Source organism: Melopsittacus undulatus, chromosome 3 (genome assembly GCF_012275295.1).
Source record: "Melopsittacus undulatus isolate bMelUnd1 chromosome 3, bMelUnd1.mat.Z, whole genome shotgun sequence".
In the NCBI taxonomy this organism is placed as follows: Eukaryota; Metazoa; Chordata; class Aves; order Psittaciformes; family Psittaculidae; genus Melopsittacus; species Melopsittacus undulatus.
This window is the reverse complement of record NC_047529.1, coordinates 61,029,499-61,053,513: the sequence shown is the minus strand read 5'-3', so window position 1 is coordinate 61,053,513 and position 24,015 is coordinate 61,029,499. Positions and strand designations below refer to the sequence as shown.

Genomic DNA, 24,015 nt, shown 5'->3' with positions numbered 1-24,015 from the left:
TATTGAAGTTATTTTTCCTGAGCTATTCTGAAGGTTTAAGAGAACAGTCAGTGTTATGGTAACTTTCACACCGCATATCAATTATATACAAGCCTATAGCCATATTTAAACAACAAGATTAATTTTCAAAGAGATGTAGTTATTCTTTAGAAGTATTTTCTTCATAAAAGCAATTTAGACTTAGAAAAGTAAACTTTATGAATACACATTTTTTTTACTGCACTGTGCTACGTATACTTTGCTCCAAATACACTTAATCAATTCCTCGAGGTAGTCCTTAAATACAACTTGGAAAGTGTTTTTTATTTCTGTTGTGGACTCATATTTCAAACCTGAATGAATTAGACATATTTTATTTGGTATTAGCCTATTTTAGGGAGACAATAAAAGAAAAAAATTCTCAAATCACTGAAGTTTAGACTAGTTTAAAAATTGAGAGGAATAACAACCATTTGATTTAGTAACTCTATAAATTACCAATTTGCTCTTCAACAACCTGAATTAATGCTTTAGAAGTCTCAACCCAAAACATTCCATATTGTAAGCCAAAACCTATTTATAGTATTTCTCACATCCCAGTTCCCCAAAATCACATGGAATGGAACACCTACTAGTGGAATTTGACACCAATTAAACTGGGATAAGAAAAGCTTTCCCTTTTTGGTTCTCCCCTCTGAGAGCCAAAAGGAATATGATGCCTATTCCACAGGCAGCTGTATCTACCAGTGAGAAACTGGTAATTCTTGCCAGCTGCTTGTTATGAATCCTATCTAGCATGCCATATAATTCACTTGTATAGTTTTAGTTAGAACCTTACTCAAGAGCAGGTTATTTTCTCTGGTTTTAACATCTTTTATTCTATCTAGAAAATATGGTACAGATGGTTAAAACTGTGAAGTCCAGGCTAATTCTATTATTCCAGAGCTTTTACTTCTGTCCTACTACAAGTGTCAGAATGTGCATTCTCTTTTCTTCCAATATGCTTCAGGAACACAAGAGAGAGAAATCAGGGCTTGTCCCAGGTAGGGTCTCTGAGTGCTTCTGACGCATTTGGAGCAACTCTGATGTGCCAAGCTAGCAGACAGCTACTGATGTGCAGTGACAAGAGCACACCAAGTCTGCAACCTCCAATTGCCATGGAGTGGTGACACACAATGACCAAAACCAGTAGGGCCTCTAGCACCTGTTTCACCACATGGTCAAGAGCACACCACAACTCCAGCAGAAACTGCCTTTCCAGGTGGCAAAAATGGGACCTGATTAAGTACAGCAACCAGGTCTGAGGGAAGAACTGTAGGCATGAGGCTCTGTATTGAAATGTTTTCTCTTAGGGCACTTGGAACCAGCATCCTGTTCTAACAGTCTAGCTATTGTTGGTCAACCCTAACGGTGGGAAAATTTCAAGAGTTTTGGCATGACAGAAACTGTCACTTGTCCAAGTGCAGTATCTCTTTTACAGCATTGCTACAGTTTCAAAAATATGCAGTAAACAATGGAATAATAGTACCTTTTATTTTCAAAAGCTGAGGAAAGTAATCTTGGGTTTGGTAGATGCATCAGCAGAAAGTTATTTTTTTCTTATAGCCTTTGACTTCTCTGGAAGTATGTACTCTTATGTGCTTCTGTCGGCACACAAAATGTGGGGGTTTTCATCAAAAAATAGACAAAGCTACAACTAAGGAAGTCCAGAGCTATCTACTGGAGTTGAAGTACCTGTGTTGATGGGCAGAATCCATGCTGTCCTTTGATGAAGACTGACCTAGACATTTTCTCAAATACAAATCCACAGAAACTATCTAAGATTTTAAATAGTGCCCCCAGCATGCATCACTGCCCATCAGCAATAAATGCTATGGTTCTTCACTTACGTATGTTTTCATAAAAATAAATACCTTTAAAAAAACCCAACAAAATCTTAAATATATGACCTGGAGGTATTAAAACATTTTTCATACTGGTCACTTACCCAAGACTGAAGGTTAGACAACACCTTAATACATTCTGGAAGCAGAAATACTGCTATTTATGAAATGCAAGTTTCAATTTTCATCAGTAATGCTAGGGACTCTTTTATTAAACTATTTCTGTTTCAAGCTTCCTGAAAGATAAGTGAGCACTCACCTAGTACTTAATGGGCCATATACATAAGCAAACAGAAATCTCACATTGATGTTACCTACATCGTTTTTTTTTTTTAAATCAGTGTAAACACATACAATTTTATTCCAATTCATACTGTTTATTACCATCCCTATCATACTTGCTGATCAAACTTTCATTTAGGCTTTAAATATTTCAAAGTATGGTTAAGAGTCCTGGGTACATAACACAAGTAGTACCTCAATCCTTCCTAGATTCCTTGTGTATATTGAAAGGTACCTAAACTAAGTTTTGCACTGAATTTAAATCAGATGTTTTAAAATATTAAAGAAAAAAAATAAAGCTAGTTTCCATTTAATAATGCAATCTGCAAAGCCAAGAATGGAACCTAAGCTTCTTGTTTAGAATGGTTTTAGATAAAAGTAGTGGGAGCTTACTATGAACTATTTAATATTTTTCTTCTCTGGTTTACAGGAAGACCAGAGAATTATACAGGAAAACTGAGTATTTAGAGACAATCAAATTAAAACAAAACCTTGTGGAGGTGGTTCTGATAATAAAGCTTATCAGGGAAGAATTCCTAAGAGCTGGTGAAGCCTCCTCTCTCAAAAGCAGCATACAGAACAAACTGACTGCCACTGAAGACTGTGTTATAAATAGTTAAGGATACTTTAGCTTCATGGTTCCTCTGAAACTGAGGGGAGAAAAAAAAATTAAACAAAAAAAAAATCTGGCAAGCTGCCATTTAAATCTGAGCATTATTTTGAAGTCATCTTTAAAATATCAGATTCTAATTGTACTGCTTTCTAGTGTTGATCAAGCATTGTATCAGAAACCACATTAAGCAAGTTGTTTTTCTGTACTGGAGTTGTATTTTGCAATCAGAATCTGTGCCAATCTGATGGGGGGGAAGAAAAAAAGTGCACTCAGCAAGAGTGAAAGCACACTATAAAAAGAAAAATTATAGAATATAAAAATAGAGGGGTTTGTCCTCTGTCAGTCAACCAGCAGCTTCAGTCCAGTCTAAAAGTAAGAAGCATTCCTACAAGCATCTTGGTAAGAAGTTGTTAAATAAATGTATTTTAGAGGTTCTATGTGACTGCTTATATAGCCTTGTTTCTTGGTTCTCTGCAAGTGTTGACAATCATTTACCACCCATCCAAGAGTTTTCTCTAGAACACCCCCCTTATTCTCCTCTGAACACTGTTTTATTTCAAAACATCTCTACAACACTTCTGGGGAAATAGCATAAGATGTCACAACAGCTTAGTCATCCAATTGTACAGTCTTTTGAAATAGTCTAATTCCAAGTGTTGTAGAATGAGATCTACGCAATTAAAAATTAAGTAACAAGAACCAGCCTGAAAAAAAGGCAATTTACAGCTGCTCAAAAAAACAAACCATCCCCCACCCTAAGGTAATTTTTAAAACGAGTATCTGATGCAGTGTCAGTAACCTTGCCAATGTATTGCCAGAAAGCCATGGCAGCACTGGTGATACTGCACACAAATCCATGGGCTTTTAAGGAGTTGAAGACATTTATTATAATTACTTTCACTGTTTTATCATGGATGAATAATGAAAACTAATGATCCTTCTATCTTTATAGCAGGTATCAGTTCATGCTCTTTATCAATCTCTCTTGAATATAAGGATGTGTAATGCTCTAAGTAGAGCACCCCACTGCAGGCTGTGGGCTTTTGGTTTCTTTTGACTTGTTTTTTTCCCCTTTCCCTTCTAAGCCTTTTAGTTTGCACCTCTTCAGCTCAGACAGCACCACCAGGAAGCTGTCCAAAAATAATTCACCACTTAAGTAAGCAGTGCAGTGACTGCCAGCCAGATATGTTTCATGCAATGCATCTCCCAGTTGCCTTAAAAAAAGAAAGGAAAAAACCCAAACCCTGCTAGGGAAAAAAGTTAACTTTACTACATGTATAAGAAATTGCTGATTGACAGCTTCCCCATCATCAGAAGCTAACATTGTAGATGACAGTGAAAACCAGCTGAATTGGCAGTTAGAAGCACCACATAACAGAATTAGTTATATGAGTGCTATAGCAGTAAAGAACAAAGTTAAAGTTTGAGACAGGGAAATCAAAATACTTTTCTTTTAATAAACCTGGAAAATGGTCAACAACATACCCCTAAAAATTGCAAATTTTAACACCCAGATCTCAACTTAAGGATCAAAACTTCGAAGTTTTACTTGTTTTCTGTTTTTCACTCCTTCAATTACTCCACTGAAACACACAAGTATCATTGACCATGTATGCAGCTCTACCAATACTTTTCTAATGTCTTTTTTCATGGTTAAAGTATTTTAAATTCTAGACTGAGAACAAGGAACTAAAATTTTAACCAACTTTACTAACAGTTCCAATGAAAGTCCTCTTAATCACAGACAAGATCAAAATTAATGTCATGTTTTTCTCCAACACAACAACTTGCAACAACTATTGCTTCCTATCATCTATCACACAAAAGAAAATAGCTGTAGTTTTGAATATATCATATGTAAGAAGAAACATGAACTTACCAAATGAACATAAGGCACAAAGTATCCAAAAATTGCTGCTGCAATCCCACAAGCCCAGATTCGGTAACTGAGAATTCTGAAAACTGAGAAATTACAAATCTTTTTTTCAGGAGGAAATCTGAACTTTCCCTTCTTTCCTCCCTCTGTGTCTTTGGCATTGGAAGCAAGGGGTTTGTACGTAAAGCCAGCCAGGAACAGAATAAACATGAGGATGCACAGGACCCGCAAGGTGTTGTATAGACCAACAGAATCAATCAAAACTCTCAAGAGGAAGGGCAGTGACACGGTGAACAAGCTGCTGCCTGCAGTGACAATGCCATTCACTAGTCCAAGGCGTTTCTTGAAATAGTGCCCCAGAATGACCAAGGATGGCTGGTACGCAAATGAGCAGCCACAGGCAAATAAAACTCCATAGGTGAAATACAAAGGCTCCATGGTGCTAGATCAAAGGAAAAATAAAAGAATTCTTAGTGTTTGTACAACACTGTATGCTCATATTCACCTACCATATGCAAGACAGTTTTTCAATGAATTGATACGTTTACAGGAGTTAAGAGTTTGTATGTACTTATAGTTGAAATACACTGTGTAGGTATAATTCAGCAATTATTCCATTTCCTTCCACTGAAATTTTCACAGAATTAATTGAACAGATAAAAAAAGGCAGTATTATATTTAAGTATAATTACACTAAATAGTCAGACTAAGGGTGAATTAGCCTAATGTAAGTTCAACCATTGCTGGGGTTTTGGCTTTTTCTTGTGCAGAAAACTGCATTGGTTTGGTTTTCACATTATGTCACTGTGCTAGCAGCTCAAATGGAATACTGAACATTACCCCTGAACACAGAAAATCAAGTATTGCATAGTTTATTATAAAAATAAAACAGCAAAAGCAGTAAACATTATTAATAGCAAAAAATAAACCAAAAATCTTGTCAATTTTTTATAACATATTAGCAAATGATAGACTTTAGGTATTAAATTTCTTAAATATTCTTGGTTTCATTAAATATTCTAAATTCGGTGTTTTGACCCAGATATTGAATATGCTAAGAAAGGAAAAGCACACTAACAAAGAATGAAACATTTTCACTCATATCATGGACCAATGGACCACCTTCATCACAAGGTTCTCCTCCATTACCATCTCCTATAAAACTGAAATGAAGAGAGCCAGTGTCTTAGGTAACAGGCAGACATGTGACATTAAAAGGGACTTGTGTGAGAAACCTTAACAGTATGAAATAACAATGTTAGTGTAATTAATTAGTATTATAGCATGTTCTTATCTCAGTCTGTGGGAGTTATATTCTTTCCATTCTCCTCCCCATCCTTCCAGGAGCGGGGGGTGGGGGCGTGGTGAGAGAGAGACTGGGTGGTTGGGTTTAAACCACAACACAGGGAAACACAAGGATGATAGCATTTGCTCAAAAGAAAAAAAAATCATTCCTTTTCAAAAAGTTTTCATTTATTTGACTGTTTTAGTATTCATCACTTAAACACACTACTGGGAAGCAAGGGGGAAGAAAGACTTTTCCAAGATGAATGCTTTTTGTTTTAACCTCATTTGTGGTTAACAAGCCTCTTAAAGTATATCAGGAAGTAGGGGTTTTGTTAGTTTGCTTTAATAAAATAAATGAAAATATTTGCACTTGGATTAACACCACCAAAACAAACAAAAAAAAAATCAGGATCAGAAGCTTATTTAATTAACAAAGCTTTCTTTTTCCCCACAAATGTTTATTCCAAGAATAAATAGAAACACTAGTCTCAGTACCCAAGACAGAGTATTTGCCTTCTCCTGTAAACCTGTGTATAAGCTTTCACATTAGAGAACATATGCCCAAACTAGATGTACTAGCTCAGACACAGTGCCACACAGCATGGCTGTTCATCCATCTGGTTCAGAATACAGGACAGAAAACATGTTTCTACCAGCCTGTCTCTAGATACACTTATCTTCATAGAAACTCTTCTGAATTTTTGCTTTTGGTTGTTCCTGCACTTACTCTGCTAAGGGTGGTGTAAAAAGCAGACCGAGACCTACAGGTAACTGTGGCTTATTTTCCTGCTATGCTACTTCTTGCTCTACCTTCACTAACCAATTTCTGCTAGTGATTAGAGTAAGTGAGTAATTTCCTGTTTCCTCATCTTCTACTGGACATGTCCAAGAAATCAGCTGCTCTTGAACTTCTTAGGGTTTATTCTGCAAAAGTTACAGAAATGTATAAAATGAAGTGTAATCTAGAGGAAAAAAAAAAAAAAGCTCAACTACTGTTCAAGTTTTTTCAGTAACACAAGAAAGAACTGTGATTTTCTTTATAAAGCCACTAAGGTATATGTCATTATACTAAGGTTTTTCATTACGTGTGTTTGGCAATAGGACAAGTAATAATAGAAAATATCAAATTGTACTAGAACCTTAACACCTTCTACTGCATATTTATCAACATTAAAAAAGTGTTTTAAAAGCAAATGGAGGGGACAGGATGTGGGAAGGAAGACAGTGTTTATGTAGCTCTTACAGCACAGCATACATTAAGAAACATACAAGTTTATTCAGGACAATGCTGTTGATCTTACAGGATTAATCTTGCTGCTGATACATTTATATATAGTGGTCCTGTTAAATAGGGAGTACTGTTATAAAGTTATATTGTATTTTTGAAATTTTTTTCAAGTTGAAAGTACCACTTGAGAGTGATCACAAGTCATAGTTAGAAAGACAAAAACAAAACCAAATAAGCCAAGGTTCCTACTCTAACAGATAAAGTAGCATTGCTTACGCTTTCATATTCTGCATATAGTATCAGAATTACACCCCCACCACCATTAAATTTACAAAATACTTCAAGGGTAAAGAAATTTTTTTTTTACCTTACAAAAGAACTTGAAAGGAGTCCAACAAATCCTACTGCAGCTCCAACAACAGCTACTTTTTGACAGCCAAACAGGTCTGTGAATATGCTGACTATTGGAGAACAGAGGAAGATCATCCCTATAGAAAGAGAGCTCACCCATGCTGCAGAATAGAAAAGGACAGCGTTTTAGAGGACCAAGTGATTTAAACATCCAGCTAGTATTTCTTTGAGTTCAGCAGCATGCAATCGTACATAAAAGTTGAGGAAAAATTGGGTAACTTTTAAATATGTAAATAGATTTAAAAATACATTTACCTAACATGGTAAAAAAAGCCAGAGCAATTTACCTAATCAACTAATTTAGACTTTGCCAGCTCAAAGAATACAGTTTGCTACAGAAGTAGTTATTACTTTTACTTTTTAAAATAACAATTATTCCTCCAGTAAGCCTAGTATTCAAACTGATGACTAAGCCATTAGAGGCTCCATACCCATTCTGACATCAATCAACACATTTCATTTAATTCTAAACTTTAATGATTCTAAAACAGATTTTTAACTCAATTACATAGATCTAGATCATACTGAACGATAAACATGAGTAAACAAACAATAAGCTTTTATACTGTAACATACACATTAGAAATAGGATTTTACTTTAAACAAATTTAAGCTAGTACAAGCATTTCCGTATTTAATGGGAAAACACCACTACATCTGATGCTGCTCCAGTTCTACAAACATTGTTAAAACTGTACTGTTTTTATGATTATAATAAATCATTATAAATATTAGATCATTAAGATTGGGTTCAGGTGAGTACACTATGGTCTCTGCCACAAGTGTGATGTTTTACTCCAAGTGTACTAAAAATATCTTCACGTAATTTATGCAGAAAAGAATTTTATTCATTTTGAATTATAAGTTAGCTTTGTGCTTCACTTCCTGCAGGGGTTCAGAACCACATCATTTACCTGCTATCATCTATTCACTCTTTCAAATATGCATCACTGATGTTACACACAACAGCTCTCCCAGAGCATAAAGGTAAATCAAGCTGCTGTAGCACAAAAGTTACAACAGACATATTCAGGTATATAAACATCCCCATCTATCTGGGGAAAAAAAAAAAAAGTTCTAAACAGGTAGTGGAGAAGCTAACGATGCAAGATGGACTGAAAAATATATTTTAACTTTTTTGAATTGTGCAGAAGATGAAAGATGTCTTTCAACTGGGAAGGAATTTAAATCTGTGAAACTGTGGGGGTTTTTATCATATCTCTCCTAAAAACACAGCTGGAGAAACAATATAAAAAATATAACCAAGAAGCCTAATGAAGAATATTTGCAAGTATATCTATCAATATCAACACTCCATAGCGTTGTTAAAGTGACAGTAAGCCCTCCACAATGATCAAGTGCAAGGCACTGAAGACAACAGCAAAACAAGCAAGCAAACTAAAAAAAAAGCATTGTTTCTTCAAAGAATTTACAACGTAAATGAAAGACAAAAGAGAACAGATGGCTAACAAAAACCAGAGTACAAGAAATCAACCCTTTATTTTAGGGTGAACAATGGTCTCAATGAACCATGACCTAACTGTTTGGGGCAGAGGGACTGTTACTGGGGTTTTTTGAGAATGAGATAAATATATTCAAGTTACAATTTGAAGAAGAGCTACTTCTATGGGCATTTCCTGGGTACAACCTAACCCAGACAAGATCACCCTGGCAGCCTTGCACCTCTGCGGCAGAAGCTTGAGCTTCTGTTTGAAGAGAAAGCACAAAAGACTAGGAAGAACAGGGCCACTGTGACACTGACTGAAAGGCAAAAACTATGAAAGGTCTGTCCTTTCCCTTCCTCTGCAGTCAAGGAAGGTTTAAATGCACATTGGGTGTAACAAGAGATGATTTAAGAGATCTGTCCTATCTTACAACCCAGATGGCTCCTGATGTTGCAAGACAACATTATACCAACTACAATTTGTAAGCTGCTCTCGTACAGCCAGGAGACCAGCCAGTTACAAAACCCAAGAAGTCCAACTTCTGCAGGAATCCTTATCTTTTTATTTATCCCTCCCAGAGTGAACTATATAGAGACTGCAGTTCTCCTGTCCAAAGGGAACTGCAGACACTAGGAAGTAGTATGTCCGTGGCTTCCTGCCATCCCCCCAAGTAAATGCAGCTCCACAAAAATGAGCAGACCTCAGCATCTCTGCATGACTTGCAGGGTAGCACTAAGAATCATGGAGTACCTGTGACACCTGCAATATCTGCAAGGCCAAGAGAAAAGACAGCTAAATCTTAAGTGGGCAAGACTCACACCATCATCAGATTCACAGTGGTATGAAGGTTCCAAGAAATGGTTAAACCTTCCTGCCCAGGTATGAGAAGACACAAAGGCAACTGTGACACTAGACAAGCCCACCAGAGATTACTGGTTGCAAGAATCCAACCTCACATGGATAGGTATATGCCCCCTATTCATGCAGGCAAACAGGTAAAGAAACTGGACAACTGAAACAGAGTTTAAGTAGCATGCATAAAGTCATAGACCAAATTACTTCAGAGCCACCGATACAAATTCAGCAGTCCTAATTTCCAGTTAGCACAGGCTGTGATTCAATTAGCATTCTACTTAGTGAAATCAAAGTTTACAGTACTTTTTAATGGCTTATACAGCTAATAAAATAATTGGAATTTAGAAAAAGCCTGAAGTGAAAACATTCCGCTCAAATTACGTTCAGTTAACAACATGCTGACTTTGGCTCTTCGTGCTTCCTGATGAAAGAAATATGCCTTTCTTCTCACTTGACTCTCTTTTTTGTTACAACAATTACAGTCAAACCCTAAAAAGAGAAGTTCCCACTGATTTTCAATACAAGAGACAGTTAAGAGGAAGGACAATGGCCTTATCTGAAGCATATCAGAAGAGCACTGTGATTAAACTGCAGAAGTGGGAATCCATGCTTTACCATTTACCTACCTAATGGAAACTGGAGCCCTTTCAATTATGATTTTAATATGAGGCTCTTGTGTCCTACTGAAATTCAACTTAGAGATGTTGTGGGCATGTCTTGTATGAGCAGCTTTATTATTTAACAGAAAGAATGTTCTTTAAGTTTAACTTCACATGAATGCATAGTTCGATAAAGTCTATTGTATTCATACTTTGTGAAGAAACCTAGCACCAAAAAGAATTATGATAAAAACAGAACAGCACATGTAAAAATCCTTGATTTCTGTAGGGCAAATTATTGCTGCAATATCTTGATCTTATTAAGAAATCGGTGGTTATAAAATACATTCAAAAGATCCAAGTAATTTTCCGTATCACTTTGCTCAAGTAAATTTTCAAGCATTCTTACTCTTTCTCCCCTAGTATGAAATGAATTTTCTTCCACATTTTTAAAATAGAAATTACAACTGTCCCAAATAAGTAATATGAAAAATTACAACAACTGCAGCTTGCCAGAATAATGAGAGTTCTCTAGAGCAGTCATTACATATTAATTAAAACATTTCTCCTCCAGGCTACTGGCTGCTTTCCTGGCCACAAGCTGGCTACATTCCAGAGCTGCTAATTCAGATACTAATAACAGCACTTAATTGCTACATATAACTGCATTCATATTCATACACAAAACACTTTGATTGCTATAGAAGAAAAGCTATTTCTAGTTTAAAGACTTAAGCTTTCCTTAAGGCACTGGAAGTTAAGAATTAGCTCCTCAAAACATGTAATTGCAGAATAACGAACTCAAGCTTCCCTGGAAGATGGAACAGAAGCTATTCTTAAGATGAAAATATCAGAACAAGAGCCTATTCTTACAAGAAAACCCCAAACTATTACAAATAAAATGATTCCAAAATTAAAGTACTTCAACTATAATCTGAGTGTATGTTCTTATGCTTTTTAATTATTTCCTTGTTCAAAAGCCTATAGCAATGAAACTACACCATGTAGTTTCCAAAAATACATTCCACAAATATGCTGCTGTGTTACCATGAGTTTTTAAGAATCAGCCTTATTTTAGGTGTCTTTTGTCTTCAACTATAAGTATAGTATCTAACATCTGAGCATTCACAAAATCATTCCCATGGTCACAGATTATGTAATACATATTTATCTACCAAATTACAAACCATAAGACTTATCCTCACAAGTGTCTTTCAAGTGGTCGGCTTAATACATTTATAACACCATTCCTTAATGAACTTCAAGAATTTTTTTTGTATCTTCCCTTGACATTGTTCTGATTGAGACAAGAAACAAAAAGCTACTACTGCCTGGAACACAAGTGATATGAGGCAAGTTAAGAGAAGGGTATTTAAATTAAGGATTCAAAATCAACTAAATATTTTGTTTCCCCACATTACAAAAATCAGATGTGCCTGTGTAGCTGACACAGCAAACCAAGACAGCACTGGATAGCTCAGAAAGTAATCTGTTTGGCATTACGCATACAGACTGTGAAAAAGGAAAAGCTTTCTACGTTAATATGACAGATTCTCATGTGCAAAGACTTATAGCTACACTTTTGCAGGTTTTGAGCACCTGCAGAATAGACTGGCCAATTATCCCCTAAACCAGTACCTTTGCTCACTGTTAAGACATCCTTCCTAAAAATCAGTTCTCCCACCATCTCATTATGTAAACTGTACAGTAGATCAGACCATCTATACTGCTAGCACTTCTAAGTTCAAATGATAATGATGCTGGATAATAAGAACTTCTTGCATTAACTCATACTGAACAGAAATCACAGAATCTGAGACGAACTGCTTCCAAGTCAATTGCTTAATTTATAAAATGAAAATATTTCTTCTCCTACTGAAAGTGTATGAAATTCTTGGTGTTTTGTGGAAATTACAAATATTTCTAAGAAAATTAATTTAAAATTATTGTGTAAAACAAACCATACAAAATGGATTATATGAATGGCAGATGTTTTAAAATGTTTTACTGTCTCACTAAAAAGGTTTGTGCAGAAGTAACCTATTACAATAAAGTCATAGTGCAGAGTTAATATAACTGCTTAAATAATGGCACTTAGCGTCTTCCGAAAGCTAAACCTGAATAATAGTTAGGAGGGTTTTCCTTATATTAAAAAAAATACTTAGAGAAAAGGGAAGGACAATATTTACAATACAAAAATCTTCATGCTTCCATTAAGTTATTAGTTAGGAATAAGCAAGAAGAAAGAAGCCTGTATGCACTCTCCCAGCCTCAAACCAGTAAGAGCTGAGGGACTTCACAAGCCAGGTTTTCGGGAGATTTCCTACTAATCAAATTTAGATGTCAGTTTTTTTCCCCCCAGTGTTTTTATCAGTATTCTGGCCATTTCTTCTCCACGAACTGCCATTCTCTCCAGAAACACTTAAAAATTTTCAGCATCTGCAACATCTTACAGCAAACTTCCTCCATAACTAAACTATGGACTGTGTGAAGGACCTCCACTTCTACTATGACCATTTACATACAAGGATATCCTCTTCAGCAAAGCAGAAGATTGACTTCCATAAGATTTGTTAGTAGCGTAGCTTGGGAATTTGAAAGACCCTATTTTGGAGGAAACAGAAGTGGTTGTTCAAAGTTATTTTTGGAGATAATTGCTCGTCTCCAGCTAGTATTAATAATTATTTGCCTGCATAATCACATTTACATGGCATTTATTTTTAAGAACAAAAGAATTTCAATACTGTGTAGATCAAAGACTGATTTAGCCCAGTATCCTGTTTCTGACCACCACAAAATACTTAGACAAAGAACATTTGAAAAAGGGCTAGCATCCTACAATACATTTTCCCTGGCTATGTTCTCCCAACATGCAGCAATAAACAGCTTAGAAACCTCCTAAGCAGGATGTTGCATCTAACCATTCTTCAAGAACATTTAGTTCCATCACTACTACTTTGGCTGCAGTGCATTTTGTTGTAATAAGTTACAGAACATGCTCAGCACCACATGAAAAATAACCTTCCATTTGTTTTGAACCTGCTCATACTTTAACTCTTCTGCTGTAAGAAATATAAATGAATCATGCCTGCTAAGCTTCCTCTTGCAACATATGATTTTCATATGCTTTGATCAGATCTCTTCATATAAGTTTCTTCCCCAAAATTAAGATAATTTTTGACTAATTCTCTCTTGTACTGAAGATACACATTTCCCTCTTTCCCCTTTATATTAAGCCCAATTGTATCTTACTGTTTCTGAGACAGGGTAGGCAGAACTGCATATAGTATTTAATATAGGACAAACAATAACTTTTAGTTGTTAGCACAACCAACAGCTGGGCTAGCAATTTTTCCCCCCCATTATTTCCTAATTACCCCCCTCTTTTTTTTTTTGAATTGCAGCCACTTCAGAGTAAAGATATTTAGAACACTATCCATGACTTCATTTTCCTGCTAATGGTACTGATCAATGTAGGGGCTTTTTCCAGCATGTATTTCAATTCTATTTCTCCCCATGGGATATATAAATACACTGAATTTTATCTGCCATGCTAATCACTCTGCAATACACAACAGCCCAGCAAGTCTAATAGTCAGCCACCAACATGTTCACATATGAGGAGACGCTACAAACTGAGTTTGTTCACCCTGCAGATGAGAAGACCTCAAAGGAATCTAATTAACGCCTCCAGATATCCAATGGGTAATTACTGCAGAATATAGAGCTGGTCTCTTCTCAGTGGTGCACAGTGACAGGACAAAGAACAACTGAAACTGCAATGAACAATATTCCAATTACATGTTATGAAACAATTTTTCAAACACCAGAATGTGTGGCCCAGAAAGGCTGTGGAATTTCCATCCTTGGATATATTGAAAACTTGACTGGACAAGGCTGTGAACAACCTGATCTAACTCAGAACTTCAATTTATTTATTTATTAAACTTGGGCCTGTTTTGAGTGAGGGGTGTCAGATCAGATGACTAGACTCTTCCAATTCATTTATGAATCTTAGAAAAATATATATAAATATATATAAAGTCTTTTTTTTCCTTACCTGAATGAGTACATATATATATATTTGTGTGTGTGTGTATATATATAAACTAAGCCATAAGATTAACCACCCCTTTTTTTCCCCTTAGGACATGGGAAGGACTTGAGGGTATCCTTAACTTCTAAGCCATTAAATCCTCTGAAGTAGGCCTCCTGAAACCTATTGTAACCATTATAGATGTAAGCTTCACTGCTCAGAACAGCTGTACCTCCCCCTCCTAATGATGCACTTTATCCATCAATACCATTTTACTCTTGTTGCCTGTGCCCAGAAGCACAGGGTTACCCTTTGCCTAAGGCACTCCAGATACATCCTCTCTTATCCATTATTTATTTTATTTTCTCCAGGGAAAAAGTAATTTCAAGAAAAGGGAATTGTTCAACAGATGTTAGGTAACCAACAGAGACCATTAGATCCAGCAAGTATCCATGTCCACAGAGAGCCTCCATAGGTCAGCCTCCTGGAAACTGCCAACCCTATTTTTATCGAACCTATCACCACTCAAAAACTATGTCAAATGCCTTGTGCTACATGCCTTGCTTACACACACCTGTGAAAACTGTTTCAAGCCTGTTCAGTAGCTTGCTCATGAATTCTGAGAAATTTCATTAGTTGTGGATACAAAAGGGAGAACAACTACATTTCCACATAGCTGCTCCCATTACTAAGCAATCCACAGACCACAGAATAGTAGGTCACTAGAAAAGAAAAGCAGATGTTGAAATATACGTATTGACACATTTAGAGTTCCTACTGCCAGAAAAGTGCACTGCTTCTTCTATTCAAAAGATCTGCTGATCCCATTAGACAATGTACGTGTTTAAGGACTAAAAATAAATTTATGACATATGAAGTATTCTATACTCTAAACTCAGGTTGCATAACTAGAGCTTTCAGTTTGCTTGCTTTGAAGTGTATAGTTTGCATGTCTGAGTTAAGCTCTCCCTTAAAACAATATATATATAAAAAAATCAAATCCCAATTTAAATGAAAATTCTAAAGCATTTTGGACAAAGATAATGTAGTGCAAGGAAATACCGTCTCTTTTGGACACCAAAGCTATCTTGAACAGGCTTTAAAAATCAGAATTATGTATAAAGGATCTAATTAGATTTCCACAACATGCTCAAAGAGATCATGGCAAGTATACAAAGATTTATGAACCAGGATCTAGTGGAAGCACCCAACAGACATAGTTTTTTCCCTACTGTCTTTTTTTTTTTTTGTCCCTGAAGAAAAAGTGTTTTATTCAATAACCTTATTACTGAAAGATACCAGTAGTATATGAGTCAGAAACCAAGAAATATATATGACCTACTGGATCCTGATAGAGATCTTCAAACAGACACCTTGTTTCCATATAAGCATCAAAGCATAAACCTCCGTTTTCAGCAGACATTAAGTCATTATCAATCTGAATTAGTTTATTCTGAATGAAATTAGTTTATTCTGACTGAACTCACAGATCTCAAAAATAGCTGAAAACTGTCTTGTGCTTATGCATAGCATCTCTTCAGTATGCATGTCTTGTGACAGTCTAAAATGCTACTTCAGGCCTGTACATGCCCTTTTTAAGCTTAGTGAAACAAGGAGGAAAGAAGCATACACTTGCTGATACATTGTAAAATTAGCAACATAAGCTCATATAATAGGAGTAAGAAAAAAAAAACAACACTGTAGTAAGTCAGAACAAAAACTGATGTCCTGGGTTCAGCTGCCTGGTCCCGAGTTTCTGGCTGGGCTTAAATCACAACTGGTATCTTCCAATACTTTATACATGGTAAAAGGTTCTCTGACACAGTATGTGACAGATGAAAGACCAAGTGCCAGAAGAGATTCATGTATACCCTTCATACAGTGATACTCCCCAAGCTTGCCATGTACAAATATTGGACTAGACTAGTTTTGCCTTCATAAGTAATAACAATGCAAGATGAGAATTTCTACTGAGATCAAGTCCTTATAAGCATATGTAGCAGAAAAACAGAGAAGTCTGAATAAAAGGGTATTCATGCACTGACAAAACATCCCATATCACTGCAACTTAGCTACCATCTAATTTACACTCACTGTAACAACACAAGCTCAGGCAGAGTTTCAGGGGCTTTTTTGTTTATTGGTTCCCCCTTTAACAAACCAATAATATGGATAGTAATGGTAAATCCAAAGCAGGTATCAGGGGAAACTGACGACAACACTTTCTTCAAACTGTAAGGCACAAAAGAGGAACCTGAAATAGTTAAAGAGATATTCTCACAGGCAAAACTTTTACTACTACAGAGACTGCAGATATTCTGTGTAGCTTCAAAAGTTAGAGGAAAATAACACATGCCCAAGTTAGTGAAAATCCAAAGCTCAAAAGGAAAAAAATGGCCTGTTAGGCAAAATATTGCTGGTACAGATTATAAGTATTAAGCCTTCAGGAACCTTTAAAGGAAAGCTGAAGTCAATCATTAACAGAAAAACACATGCATTCGGATTTCATGGCAAACTGAGCTTGACCTTTGACACTTAATAAAGTCTGAAAATGCTGTGGTAGGAAGAATAAACAAGGAACAAATCGATAAGAAATGGCTGTAACTACTTGTTTTTCCTTTTAGAAGTCATACAAGAATGTTTTCTGCTAAGACAGTTTTTAAAGCACAATGTAATCACATTTGTAACTAATGGCCTAAAAAACTGAATTCCATAGCTGATTTCCAGACATGTTTTTATCTTCCCTTCCCTCCACTCCCCCCTCCTAAATTAACATTGGTTTCCCTTTTTATTTATTTTTTTTTTAATACCAAACAGCTGAACACCAAGAACCATGTTCTGTTTGATTTAGGATCAATAACATTCTGCATAAGAAAGCAGTAGCTATTAACGCCAAAGATGACGGGCTGATTTTCCAGAAAGGTTTAATCCCAACTGCTCTCACAACCAAATTACACACATATTCTGAACATATCTGCAACCAAGTATGTCATACAATGGCCTCTTGTTCTAGAGCTATAGCATAGATTAGACCTCAAGACGCAATTTCCTAACTTTTTAATAGAGCTACTAGCCCTCTTCCTTTCCCCTACCTCACTTGTATTAGGTCAAGACCTACAAATTAAGGTTGCTTTTGAAATGGCAAAGGCATACATTTCACTTTTACACCATCAGAAGTTCTTGTGAGACCATGATGAAGATAAAACCAGAGAAGATAAAGAAATTTTAGTTCACAAGTAAGTCTGGTACGCTATTTGAAGTTCAGGAGCACAGTTTGCCACAGGCAGCTCACAAACTAACCCTAACTTTTCACATGTGAAGATCTTCTGAATCCATCAGAATTGGCCAAAAGAAACCAGTAACTTTGTGAGCATCCTCAGGACAGGTTATAATAGGATGTATTCTTCAATTACATCAAAATGTACCCACCTTATATTCTGTAGGTTCCTACAGAATAATCAAGCTGAATTTAGGTTTTAAATCCCCATCTTCAAGATTCAAACTGTTACCAAAAAGATCTCCTAATGTTACAAACTACCACCACACCCCCCCCATCCACTCCAAAACTGTTATTAACAGTATCATATTTAGAGCTTTATAGACAAACAAGTCTCATTTTCAGCAAGGTAAAGTGAGGTGACAAGCTCAGTATGACCACCTTTCATGAAGAATGCTTACTTTTGTTTTTTCAATGTTTACATATAAATTTATCAGTCTCATCACAAATACACTGCCAAACGGAAACAGTCCAAACCTGGACTATTTTTAAGTGGCACTAAGAATGAAATGTTATTTTCACAGGCTGATTTATATGCATCATGTTTTCTTTAACCCATATCTCCCACTCTCTTCCCTTCAAATATTAAAAACTTTATAAATAACAGGGGTACCATAAGTTTTTGCACAGCAAATGGATTACAGCACTGTCCCTTTCAGAAGATTAACAGGAAGCCATTTGCATGGTAAGAGCAAATACAAGAAAAAGCATATATGACAGGGTCACTGTCAGTAGGTGCCCTTTATATCAGTTGCACGCCCACGTGACTAGGCTTGTGAACTCTGTAACCCTTGTAACCAAGTGAACCAGCTGCTGTAACTCTTGACCTTGTTCTTGTAGCTCATCTCCATTCAAAATTTTCAAGTCTGCCAATATTACTCATTGGGACAGTAAAATAAATATTTCTCATTCATTTAGTGCCTAGCTACGCAGGCAGTTATCTATCCATTTTCCAGCAATCCAAATACCCAGGTTGCCATACATCTAGGAAACCTGAGCAAATTGCTACTTTGCACACACAAAGTAATTCTATCTTAGATATACAGCTGGTAAACCCTCTGGAATGTGACTTGCTGCATACATAGTATTTCACATATGCAACTACAATAAAGCAGTCTGACAGATACAGGACACACAAACTACAGCTTGAAGTACTTCTTAGCATATTTGGAGTTCATGTCTGTCCCATCTAGTCCAATATCCAGCTTGCAAAAAAGTGAAAAGCAAGAGGTATATTTATTCATAATACCATCAGAATTTTGATTAGAGTCTCTAGACACTGCAAATATTTATTAACAGTTACAATTTGGATTGTATTTACAGTTAACAAAGTATAACAAAGTTTCATAAAAGAAGCTTCCTGTTAAACTGTTGCATCACAGGCTTTCCCAACCATTAAAATAACATTTGTTTGCTTGTTTTTCCTTAAGAAACACTAAAGAGTCAAACATGAAGGCAAACACTTCCTCAAAGCTATTTTTAAAGTGCACCATATTCATTTTAAGTTCATATCCTACAGCTGAGAAATTAAATACGAGGTGAGTTGACCCTGGCTGCACACCAGGTACCCACCAAAGCCACTCAGTCACTCCCCTCCTCAGCTGAACAGGGGACAGGCTCCTGGGTGAGGATAAAGACAGGAAGATCATTCACCAGCCACTGTCACAGACAAAATAGGACTTGAGGAAATGAGTTTAATTTATTACTAGAGTAGAATAATGAGGAAAAAAAAAAGAGAAAACCTTAACACACCTTTCCCTCATCCCTCCCTTCTTCCTGGGTTCAATTTCAATCCCCAGTTCTCTACCTCCTCCTCTGCAGTGGTGCAGGGTGACAGGGAATGGAGATTGGGATCATCACACACTGTCTCTGCTGCTCCTTCCCCCTCACAATGAGAACTCCTCACACGCTTCCCCTGCTCCACCTCAGGTCCCTCTCACACGAGACAGTCCTCCATGGACTCCTCCAACATAAGTCCTTCCCACAGGCTGCAGCTCCTCACAAATTGCTACAGCATGAGTCCCTTCCACAGGGTGCAATCCTTCAGGAACAGACTGCTCCAGTGTGGGTCCTCCATAGGGCCACCAGTCCTGCCAGAAAACCTGCTTCAGCATGGGCTCCTCTCCCCACAGGGCCACAGGTGTATCCAGGTTACTGAGTATATAAAAAAAAAAAAACCCAACCAATTTAAACTCAGATTTTCATAGCCATTTTCATACAACTTCCATATTTCATGCACAGCATCACATAATTCCCCAGCAAAACATAGCCATTTTATTTTTAAATACAAATAAATGGGCAAGTAAATGAGCTACTTGAGCATTGTTTCGTAATTTTAGAACTATGATATTTCAAGTTAAAATTCTATTTACTTCAGATAGGGCACAAATTTTATTCTGCAACATTTGTCACATACGTAGATACTCACCAGCATTACAAGTGGTCTCCTTTATGATACTGTATTACTTTGTAAAAAACTTTCTTACTGTTAAAACATCCAGTCAGTTCTCAAAATACTGAGCCTAATTCTAAAGAAAATATTTAAGGGCTTGAGTTCATTTTTGGGTTTTGATTCCCCCCCCCCCCCCAAGTTTTTGATAGCTAAAACCTAATAAAAAAAATAAGGCAATAGTAAAGCATATGCTCATATACAGAAAAAGCATATATACGATGCTAACTCGAATAAATTTGTGGTTCAAATCAAGAAACACATCTTCCTATTCCAACAATATTCTTACATTATTTATTCTTTTACTTTGGATCTACCTATTAATGATCCTTTACCAAAGCTATGATACCTGCTTCCAAAACCACCAAAGTTCAGCTAGCAGATAAAAGTTTCTGAAGCTTCTTTTAAAGAATCATTTTGCTTGGGAAATATCCTACTATCTTAAAAACCAAACCCAATTATTATACTGAATATTTTGCTGTGTTCTGAAAAATATTAGAAGTCCAAAGCTCTTATTTCTAAAATAAGCAGGTACAACAGCACAAAATTCTGAGCCAATCACACTGCTGGTTCATTTCCTCCCCCAGTTTTCACCAATGCCTTTAGCTTTTCAAGCTTCTGGGTGGCTGTATTAAAAGACTCTTTGTACCTACCATGAGCAAACAGACACAGGCACATACTGTCTAGTATAAACCTTTTCTCTCACATCCTGGATTAAAATATTGTCTATTAGCTCTTTAAATTATTAAAGTCTCTTTTCTTCCTTCTAAGGAAAACCATAAAATTTAGTCAAGAAAACTGCTGGAATTGGCCATCTCCTCCAAGTATCTGAGGGTTGGAAGACTAGGGATTTTTGATGCATTACTCCTTAATCATCCACCAGAGAATCTTTATCTCTGTATCTATTGAAAAGAAGCCTAAATCCACCATTCTGCCTTGCAACTGCAACAGATTTGCTTAAGCTTTGCAAATCAAAAACTTTCTTGCAGTGACTTTGCCATTTTTGTTGTGTCAGTGACAAGAACTGGTATATATCCAATACAGAGATATTTTTCCCCCCAGTTATATTTCATAATAGTATTACAAGTGGTCTCCCTTATGGTGCTGTAATACTTTGCAAAAATTATTTTTTGTTACACTTAAGACATCCAATAAGTCCTCAAAATACAGAATATACTTCTGAAGAAAGTATTTTAGGAGTTTTTTAAGTTTTATATAGGTAAAAGCTAATAACAGTAATTGCTACTAAATAACATGTCAATAATTAATAATGTGCATACAATACATATCCACACTTCACAGGAAACTTTCACAGCTATTATTACATATACAGGCATTACTAATCTTCTAGAACACAAAAGAGAAGAAAGCTTCTAGTTTCTATGATCTAAAAAGCTTAGACACAGCACTATTTCCACTAACAAATAAATTAATTTGATAGAACAAAATGCAGGAAAAGCAGCAGAACAAGGAAAACATGTATCATGTGCAAAATCCTGAACAAAATCTTTTGAGTTCTGTTTCTCAGGGAGTACAGCTCTGTCCACCTTGGTAGAAGGCCTGATGTAGGCATCGCTGCTGATGATAACAGGTATGAGACTCTGTCTTCCATCAAGCTCCATTTGTGCAGCGTTGGGTTATGCAGTAAAAGATTATTTGCACACCCACAAAGGGGCACAGAGAGGCAATGGCAGGAGGGTGCCCCAGTAACATTCTGCCCTGGCTCCTGCCAGGCCCACAGCAGGAGCCATCACCCCTGATACCACCAGCCTGTGTGCTCAGGGGAGCACAAGGGCAAAGGCAGATGGGAACCCAAGCTGCAGGCTCAGAGGGGACACCCTGTTCAGTGCCTTACTGGGCTCGCCAAGCACAACCTCAGCCCCTTTGTCCAGGTGTGATGCCCACCAGGATGAGTCAATGCCAGAGCACTTTCAAGACATGCCTTAGTGCATGTTGGGGACAAGCATTTCAGGATGGCACAGAGTTTATTATGGGATGCTTAGGAAACAGGGGAATTTAGGCAACCTGGGGAGGAACAAGTGTGGGAAAATCAGAAGGACAGAAGGATAAATAGGACTGGTCTGTGTAACGAGTTTGCTTCTCTGGCCGTGCCTTTTACAGAATCAGCACAGCCTGTCTTGCCTGCTTCCTAAAACCCTTCTTAACCTTTTCCTGAGCAATAGGCTCTCCAACTGCACATGTATCTGAGTCTGAGCCAGGCACATGAAGCAATCCACACTGCAAATGTATATACATACATTATAGATACATTACACACATGCATACTCTGAGTAGCAGACCTCCATTCTGTTCAACTAGAAAGAGGAGTAGGATGCAGCTTCTAGTACCATGTTCATGTGAGCACTGTTATTTGACTACCTGACAGTTCATCAGTGTGGCCTGCCCTATATATATGTGATGTATGTGGAGTCTACAACTGTGCCTACTGGAAACACACTGTCAGGCTAGACCACGGACATAAAGCTACAGCAGCCTCACTTCTCTCAGGTTTTGGGGTCTGGCCTGATATTTTCCCAAATACTTACAACTAGAAAAAAAAATATATATATATATTTATATAAGATCTATAGTCCTATTTAAAATACACTAGTTCTTCCCTCTTGGTCCAAACGTATATGTTCAGGAAGTTGCACTTGTCATAAAAGAACAATTATTTCATTCTTCCAACACATCTTATGAAACAGTCTGAAAAACCAATGACACAGTAAAGCTTAGTAGAGCTTCCAAAATCATTTCAATTTCGAAAGACCAGTTCTAATCCCACCATCTTAAAAAGAGTTTCTGTGTAAAATATCCCTTCAGAAACAAGCTTATTCTCCTTAAAAAACACTGATGTGGCATCATAAGTGCTATATAGTACCGGGGGAAGAAGAGTGCATCTCAGTTGCACTGAAATAATGCTCTTCCCCCAGAGGTCTCCCTGTCAGTTAAATTCACAACTAGCTTCTATATTGGTAAAAAAAAAGTACTTAATGGTATTACTCTCTCAAAGAGAATCTCTGGAAAGCTCTGCACTTCCTCCCAAGGTCTCTCACAGTGTAGGATGAGTTGCTAGGACAGAGCACTCTCCTTGCAAGAACTGAAATACAGTTTGGGAGTTTGGGAACACAGCAGCTATTATAAACTATACCAGCCAAAGAACCCAAGAAATGAAGAGCAAATCACCCAAAGGGTAGCAAAGTCTAAACATCTTTATGGAATAAACAGCAGAACTCAAGGCACTGGATCCCTCAGAAATATGAAAACTGCTGCACATAACTTCACCTTGACAGCATAACATGGTGTGAACCAGCATTAAGTAAAAAATACTGGAAAGATTCCCCCCCAAAAAAGATATAAGTACAGTCTGGAAGAACTTTAAAGTAAGACTGCAAATAGACTGCACAAGTAACTAGCTATTGGGAATGTAGACAGCAGCAGAACAGCATCTGTTTTTCAATTATTCCAAAATTATTAAAAATTAAAGTATGCTATGAGTGTTACTTTAGTTGAAGTGCTTCAAAGAAAAGCTGTTAACAGTCAGCATCTGCTAGGCAGACTAAATAAAGAATCAACAAGGCCCACTTGCCCACTTTTACCACAGTTCACCCTATAGACTGGAGTGCAGAAAGCTCTCGTTTGTGCTTTGTTCAGTAAAAAGCATTGGGTGCCAAAGGAGTTAGAAAGTAGCAGTAATGTGAGGAGCCCTTGACAGTTCAAATTCGGTAACAACTACCTACCAGTCCTCCAGGAATCCATCTCCAGAAGGTGGCTGCTCTTCGAAGAGTTTGAGAT

The 24,015-nt window shown here is 36.8% G+C and overlaps 1 protein-coding gene across 1 annotated transcript in view; it reads right to left on the bottom strand.

Moving 5' to 3' along the window:
* The window catches only part of SLC16A10 (solute carrier family 16 member 10), a 68,897-nt gene that overhangs the window by 20,180 nt on the left and 24,702 nt on the right, over nt 1-24,015 (bottom strand). Inside the window, exons 2-3 of the mRNA XM_034061172.1 lie at nt 7,516-7,660; nt 4,637-5,075 (exon numbers count right to left, since the gene is read on the bottom strand). Of these exons, the coding sequence (XP_033917063.1) occupies nt 4,637-5,075; nt 7,516-7,660 (584 nt within the window). The remainder of the gene's footprint in view (nt 1-4,636; nt 5,076-7,515; nt 7,661-24,015) is intronic.